Here is an 8296-nt window from a genome sequence, read left to right on the forward strand (position 1 = left end):
CAATTTTAACACAACAGAGAACAGACAACACACATCGGTCATCACAAAGATGCCACAGGGCCACGGACATTCATGTCACAGATGGAGGAAGGGCCAAGCCGACTCCATCCCTCCACACAGGAGACTGGGGATGCCTCAGAGATAAGAACAGACCTGCCAGCGCGTTGGCTGCAGGTCTGTCTTGATTCTCTGGGGGCTTGGAGAGAGTGTTTCTGTGGGAATTATTTTGGCCCTAGGCATCTTACAGATTAGAGGACAGTCTTGAGGGTAAAAGGGACCAGGGTTGGCTTGCAGGAAGCAGAGGAGTGAGAGTTCTCAGGTACCCATGAGTAATTTGCTTAGTGCTTTTTGTGAGCTGAGAAGAGACAAAGGAAAATGAGAGAGAGAAAGAGAGAGAGAGAAAGACTAGAATGGGACATGGGGAAGAGTTTGGTTAATGTATTCCTTGGTTCCTGGCTCCAGAAGAAATAATACTATTTTCTCCTTTTCCTTCTGAAGGGATGTGAAACCACGGCATGGACAACCCCATGCCCAGCCTGACAGAGGGTAACCCATGCAAAGGGTGGGCTCTGAGGTACCCCAAGTGTGTCCAGGGGCCTTGGTGGGAGTACCCCAGCTCCCAGGGGAAGCTGCCAACCTCCTTTCTGTTTGGATGTGTACTCTTCATTCTGAGGTTGACCAGCTCAGACAATGTTAGATAGGAAAGGTCGGGTTGGTGGGCTCCCATGAGTGCCCCACCCCTGGCCCTGCATACCAGGGTCTGATGTTGCATAGTGCTGGAGAAAGGCTGAGTCTAGAGCTTTCCATCCCTTAATCAGGGCTGCCTGGGAGGCACTGTCCACAGCCAGAGGTGTAGGCTGTGTTGGTAGGTGGGAGAAACCAGAGGCTCCTATCTGGTCGCTGAGACACCTGCCTTCACCTGTTGGCACTGCGGAGAGGGACACCCTCTCCCCCAGGCCTGCCCACTAAGCTTGCCCAGAACTTTACATGCAGACCTCACCACCTCTGGAGGAGCCTAAGGAGGTCAGCTACCCCAGGACATTTGCTGCAAAGGTGAGTCCCACAGCTCACGTTCCGAAAGAACGCACCATGTGCCAGGTGCATACATGACCTCTATGATGTCATCTAGTCCTCACCACATCTCTACAAGGACGCCCTATACTTATATCCACTTACAGATGAGAAACTGAGGCCTGCCCGGGTCTCAGTGGGTAAATGGAGAGCTGGCTCTAAAGTGTGTGCATGTTTCCACCCAGTCGGGGAGAACACAGCCACTTCTCAGCCCTCTGAGCCCAGGGTAGGGGCACTGAGGTGGCACTGGGGGACTGGGTTCCCAAAGCCCCTGTTTGACACCAACTTGCTATGTGGCATTCCTTTCCCAGCCTCTGCTCCTACCTCTGTAAAATGGGGGTGCAAGGTTCACCCCTCCCCCCAGAATACCTAAAAGGGCCTTAGTAACAATCACTGGCCCATTCAGCCTTTTTCAGTGTGCAAGTGTCATCTCCCGTCAGTCTCCCTGACACCCTGCAAGGCGGGCTTTTCTCGCTCATTTTACAGATGAGGAAACTGAGACCAGGGAAGGTTTAGAGGCAGTCCTCAAATAGAACATCCTGGGCTATGTTATTAGTTCCATCAACAGTGTCATCACCATCACCACACCGCACTGTAGGGACTTGCGGGGAGGGACAGTGGCCTTCACGGACCTCAACCCCACTCCCCCTCTTTCCACTGCCTCTCACAGCAAAGGCTCAGTGGCCCAGCTGGGATCAAAGAGAAAGGCCCTGTTGCTCTATTGTAAAATTCTTTCTGCAAAATTAAGAAACAAAAAAAGAAAAAGGCCTTTTCAGAGCAAACAGAAATGAACTACACAATTATCTTTATTTTAAAACATAACTTTATGAACTGGGCACCAGAGGACTCCGCTTCAGTAGTTCCTTTTAGATGGCACAAAGGGGCCTTTATTTGTATTGCATATTATCAGGGGCAATAGCCCATGCGTGTGCCCATTAAATAAGCTAGCAATTTCCTCTTTTATATCCACAGTGACCACGTGGCCAGAAAAATAATCAGCAATGCATTTGCTTGAGGAAGGGAGTTGTGTTCTGGGTGTGCTCTGGTGCAGATGGCCTGGTTTCTCAGAAGCAAAGGACTTTCTGGGGTTCTCCTCAGCTAAACGGGGGCTTGCCTGGCCCTGAACTGTGGCGGGACAGCCAGTTCTGGCCCCATGTGGCATGGATTGTGTTTCAGGGGAGCTGGGATGTAGGACAGGACCCAAGATAGGAACTGGGTGGAGACTAGGAGGCCCCTCTGCATCCGATGCCAGATGCAGCTTTGCCAAATGGGTCTGTTCTCTTCAAGGATCATCGGGGACATGGGTGTGAAAAGCATGGATGTGGAGGATTCATGGAGAGGTGACTTGACTCATGGGGAGACAGACCATTAATGAGGAGACCCCTTCCCAGCTTCTCCATTTCTTTCTCTGTGAAATGCAACAATTTCAAAGTGCCCTGTAAATGTCTGGAGTTAAGAGTAATGTATTATTAATCATGATTATAAGAGATGTATTAAACAGTGATTACATTTATAATCATAAAAAATAAAAGAATAATGGCAGTCATAATCCTCCAAGATGAATGGTGCCCAACCATCTTTCAGTTGGGATGGGGTTTGGGAGAGTAAAAGCAGGGGGAATACTGCCACTGAATTTGTTTTCTATCTCTAATTTGTTTTCTATCCTCATTTGGCTCAGAGGAGGGAGGGAGAAGGGACAGTAATACTCTCACTCACCACGCCTCAGCCCCGCACCTCTCAACCTCTACGGACTCTCTCAGAGGCTGGAGAGCTTGACAGAATGCAGGTTTTCATTCAGTAGGTCTGGGGTGGGGCCTAAGATTATGCATTTCTAACAAGCTTCTAGGAAATGTCCAGCCTTCTGTTCCTCTGATGGCATTTTAATGGCTTAGAGCACTGTTTCCCAAAGTATATTATGCAGGCATAACAATCCCACAGATTCAGTCAGAAAATGTCCTCCAGCCAAATCAGACTGGGAACTCCTGCATGGCTCTGTAACTTGCCACTACACACCAGCATACTCAAGGCAGTGAGGAGTCCTGCCACCAGGGAAGACACCAGTTCTATCCAGAGGTTCTTAAACATCTTTGACCACAGGATCTTTTTCTTGGGAGGTGGGGGGCAAGATCTCTTAATATCCTTGGGAAGTTTCAAGACATACTCCATCGGGAAATTCTGGATCCAGCAGAGTAACACACACTTTAGAGCCAGCCAGGCCTGGGTTCAAATCCCAGCTATGTTACTTTCTAGGTCTGTGACCTTGGGCTAGGGTCTTGATCTCCTTGAGCCTCAGTTTCCTCATCTTTAAAGTGGGATAATAAATTCTGTATCACAGGGTTGTCATGAGGGTTAAATAAGATGGCAAGCATAAAATGCTTGCAAAGTGCCTAGGTGGTGGAGAAATGTCAGTTCCCCATCTTTCCTGCAGTTTTTCTTGGGGTACTTGGAGTTTCTGCTTTGGTTTGGAAGTGAAGGTGCCCTTTTTTAGGAACCGGCCAGCCCAGATGCAGGCTCATTACCCTGGGGGAGGCAGGATGCCACATCCTGTTTCCTTCCCTCCTAGGCTTTGGGTTTGCCTACGTTTCTCTCTGTCATCCCTCACCACCCCTCCCTGACGAATGACACCTCCCACAACCCAAGCTGTCTTCCATTCTCCTCCTGCTCCTGAAATAGACCCACACCCAAATTAGCCCTTCTTGGCAAGACGCTGCTTGCAGAAGTGTCTTGCCCAGCCCCTGACATCTATGAAGTGCTTCCATTTTTGGTCTGGGGCAAGATGAGGTGGGACAAGATCTCCATGTTTTCCAGGAGTGGTGAGGAGTAAATGATACAATGGATAAGAAACCCGCAGCCCGGTGCCTGGTATGCAGCGATGCTGGGGCACTGGCTTCATGACTGAGCCCTAACAGCTCTCAGCAGTTCAGAAACAGCCTGGGCGACTCTCTTGCTACCTAATTTGGGAAAAAGGAACTTGTCTGAGTAATAGAAGCTTCACTGCTCTGAAGATGAGAGGGCAGAGACATAAGACATCTAAAGGCTTGGAGGCAAGTGCACGGAACTCCTCCCTGCCTGTGTGCGAGGAGATAAGACGCGGACCAGCTTCAGTGGCAGCTCCCTCCCCGAGGGGGCCAGTCAGAATGCACAGACCCAGGACAAATGCTCCAGCACAGGCAACAGCAAGAAACACCAGTCCACATCTGAGGGACAGACCAGGCCTGAGCCCAAGCGAACCCCTTGCCCATTCGCTCCATGAAAGAGAAGAGGAAGAAATGTCTATTGGTGGCTCAGCCATGCTATGGGGTGGGGCCAAAGAGCTGAAACTTGGCCTGGATCCCCCAGCCTCGAGGTAATTTTAGAGTTGAGGACTGGAGCCTTCACTGAGGACCCAGACGCCAGCTTCAGCCCAGGTCCTGACCCCAGGCTTCCTTCCCAAAGCGGGGGCCAGGAACGTACTTAAGAGAGGGCCACGCAGGTGGGACATTGCTTCTTGGGGCCAAATCTGAAGCCAAAGTCATGTTCCTCTTCAGAGCTCCACTGGGGGTCAAAGGCCCCACAGGAGCCAGTGCCATTTTGGTGCCGCAAGGGGGCGTGGAGCTGATTCCCGGTGGTGGCTTCTCTCTTAAGCGCCTGCCCCATGTGAGAGGACGACTGTCCCAGAGCTGTCCATGCACATCCAAGATCTGTGCGGGTCCAGAATAGGGAGAGGCCAGCCCAAAGTTGGGGGTGGAGGAGAAGACGCCCATCCACCCGAGACCGAGAGCTTGCCATGGGAGACGTACCATTGACTAGGCTGGCATTTGCACTATCTGCAGCATTTGAACCTGCCGCACCATCGGCCGCTGCGGGGGTGGGAGGGATGGAAAATGCAGTGTGTCACAATGGAGAAAAGCAACAATGCAGAACAGCAACAACAATAAAGACATGAACCAACTTGTGGCAAGTAACATGACTATAGTTTTCAAAGAAAATCTCTGTTGGAGATCAAGAAACTCAAATTCAGGGGTGGGGGTGAAATGTTCTCATAGAGATGCCACAGAAGTCAGGGGGGAAAACTCAGGCATGGAGGGTCATTGAAATAAAACATGGAATATGATCAATGTGGTTAGGCGGGATGGCACTGTTCTGTGGTGAGGTCTAGACAGATGCACCCAGTTGGCTCAACCAATCAGGTAGGGATCCCCGTTAGAGTTCTATGAGGAGAGGGGTTCTGGCTTCCCATCAGAGGGGCCAATGGTACTGAGTCAATTCAAGACATTCAACAACTGGTGCACTGTGGCCCTGGCCATTCCGAGTGGGTATTGCTATGATCACCATCCCTTGTGCTAGCAAAACATCTGTTGAGGGCTGTGACTTAGCAGGATTCACATCCTTAGCTCAGGTCACCACCCATGGCCACCTCCTCCTTCCTAATCAGCAGTCCCCATCATTTAAAAGATGAAATCGAACATGTCACATTCTGTTTGAAGGTCCTAGCAAGTTTCCCTTAATTTAGAAATTAAAAGATGATACAAGATGGTCAAATTCACTCATGTTGTTTTTTTTCTTGGGGTGGGGTAACAGGTTCTGTGGGAAGGAGAGGGAAGAGACTGCTGGGTGAAGTGAACACACCATGGGTTAGGGGAAGCCAGCCAGGCTCTGTGGGGATATGCAGGGGAGCAGGATTGTGGGGGGTCCCATGGTGACGGGCCCCTGCATGTATGTGTGTGGGGCTGAGGCCCAGGTGGAGACATTGGTGATGCCATTGGCATTGGCCCACAGGATGATGCACTGGAGGACCAAGTAGGTAGAATGAGGTGCTGGCTTGTCCTGTGGGACTGCCATCACCTGGGGGCACAGCTGAGGGTCTGGCAGTGCCCCTGCAGTCAGGGAGCCTCCTCCAGCTGTGTGCTGGTATCTAGGGCCCAGGCTCAGTGGTCAAAGGCTGCTGCTATTTCTAAAAGCCCCATCTACCCTGAAGGGTGTCTTACTGTACCTGGTAGCTGAAGGCCATCCCCCTTCTTCACACCTGTGTGATGATTTTTGAGACATATTAATGAAGGAGAAGCACACAGCCTCATCTGTGTACACACACACACACACAAACACACACACATCCTGGCGTGACCAAGGTCTTCTGGACATGGGGACTCACAGTTATCAGGCTTTAAGCAATGTCCCTGATGGAGATGATGGGATGGCAGTGCTGAGGGCCCCAGCCCTATCTGTGCTGCTCACGAGGATGTAAGGGGCAAGTCTGTCCCCATCTTCCTCTGCCATGTTGCCTCCACTTCCCACCTCTTCCCTCTACACTGATGCCCTCATTTAGTTGGAGTGTAAGTAAATGTTGAATGAGAGACTCTGTTCTGTGCTTTGGGGCAGGGGAGGCCTGTCTTCCTACTGGCATTTTAAAAAACACAGGTGTGGCCTGTAGGAACTTCTGCCCCTAACCCAGGCCCCAGTGAGGCCAAGGAAACAGTCAAAGGTTGCTGCATCCTGTCCAACTGCCCACATTTACCCAACTGCCTGTAACCTGGGGCCACAGCAGGTCAGCTTCTATGTCATTGCATGGACACTGTTCTGACATGCTCTGGGTCTCTTGGCTAGGACTTCGTTCTCAGTTTCAACTTGAGCTCTCCTTTTGCTCTCCAGATATGGATTTCACAGATCACACCTTAGTTCCATTATCCCTATTGGTGAGGAAGCCATAATCTTAAGGGAACCCTAGTAGGTAATGGGTTTCACCTTTGGGGACAAGTAACTTTTGATTGTCATCCAGGCTCTGTGCCTGGTTGACCTTTGAGAACTGGAGGTAGCAGGGCTGCCCCTAAAGCCCTAGGACAGGTCACCTGCTATCATCTCCTTCTCTTGGACTTCAGAAAGTCTGGGTGTTGGGGACCTTCCTCTGGAGCCTGGGGAAGGAGACAAGACAAAAGACTAAAGATGTGAGAGGGAGCTGTTCTGACCAAGTGTGAGTGTTGGGTGAGGAGCCGGCCATGCCAGGGCTAGAGGCCTGGGCTCTTATGTCTTCTAAGCATTCCTCTTCTCCTCTGAGAGGCACCTGTAGCCCAGGCTGCTAGCCTGGTGCTCTGAGGAGGGCTCAGGGAAGAAGGACTTGTTTTCAGGGGGAGGAGCCAGAACCCAGGTGAGGTGGCAGTGACAGGGGCATCTGAGAGGGGCTCATAGTAGTTGACTTGGAACCACCTTCCCTAGAAGCTTCTCTGCCCCTATTTGGGGAGAATATATGATGAATGGGTTTGCCATTCTGCTCAGTGGAGTTGAGAAGAGTGGAAAAATATTCCCAGGTAGGGATTTCTACTTGATGAGAGGGGTGCAGATGGGACCAAGTTACACCTCAGGCTGGAGACTCAACAAATGCTCAGCATCCTTGGCCTGGTCCAGTGGTGAAGAAGGAGGGGTTTCTATGACATGACTGGACAAGACAGAGACTGGGACAAGACCCTGGAGATGGAACAGACAGAGCCCTCCTGGCATGAGCAGGGCCTTGAGGATGCAGGATGTGGCTATTGGCACAGGGCATGGACATAAAAGGCACTCAATAACTATTTTGTGGAGTGAATGATTCAACAACAAAAAAGTGGCCTTAAGAGCTCCTCTCCTGGTCCATAAGGGGGTTGGGCTTACCTTTCTTGTCTTTCTTCTCTTCCTCCTCACCACCGGCTCCCAGCAAGGTAAAGATAATGCCAGTCTGAGAGTTCACACCCACAGCGGTCACCACCATCCGTCCAGAGCCCTCCATCACATGGGTCCCTGGAGAAGGGAATGGAATCCAAGTTACCATTGCACGAACCAAGTCCCCTCCCCAAAAGAGTGGAAGGAATTCCATCCAGAATCTGCTGGCAATTTGCCTGCTGAGGTCCAAGGGTACTGCCCATAGTCAAGGTTCAAACTATGAACCTTTTAGGATGACTTCACTTTGGGACAGCACTGTGATGGGCTTGGGGCTCATATACTGCTATACCTCAGTTCTTAGGCCTCAAGACAGCTCAGGCCTACCACCTGCCATGCTCTCTTGGAGATTCCCTCCTGCCTCTATCTCTCTTTCGCGTCTCCTCCCTCAACCTTACAGGCCAAGCAGGGACCACCCTCTCTTTTTCTTATTGATTTATCTAGAATGAGACCTCATTTTTCTTAGTTCTATAACCAGCAAAGAAATGCCAACTAAGACCTTTGCAGGACTTCTTAAAGTGGACACCACCCTCTCTTTAAAGTTCTGGTAAAAGAATAT

General features: G+C 50.7%; 1 protein-coding gene across 10 annotated transcripts in view; it reads right to left on the minus strand.

Annotated features, from left to right (window-relative positions):
* ATP2B2 (ATPase, Ca++ transporting, plasma membrane 2) overlaps positions 1-8296 on the minus strand; it is a 296812-nt gene that overhangs the window by 66974 nt on the left and 221542 nt on the right. For 6 of the 10 annotated variants that reach the window (XM_006758266.2, XM_006758265.2, XM_015560370.1 and 3 more), the window contains 3 exons: positions 7693-7818; positions 6044-6076; positions 4851-4910 (listed from right to left, as the gene is read on the minus strand). In XM_006758266.2, coding sequence (XP_006758329.1) covers positions 4851-4910; positions 6044-6076; positions 7693-7818 — 219 coding nt within the window. The remainder of the gene's footprint in view (positions 1-4850; positions 4911-6043; positions 6077-7692; positions 7819-8296) is intronic. The other 4 variants (XM_006758271.2, XM_006758268.2, XM_006758272.2 and 1 more) reach the window with 2 other exon arrangements.

The sequence above is a fragment of the Myotis davidii genome, unplaced genomic scaffold, assembly GCF_000327345.1.
Source record: "Myotis davidii unplaced genomic scaffold, ASM32734v1 scaffold73, whole genome shotgun sequence".
NCBI classification, from domain to species: domain Eukaryota; kingdom Metazoa; phylum Chordata; class Mammalia; order Chiroptera; family Vespertilionidae; genus Myotis; species Myotis davidii.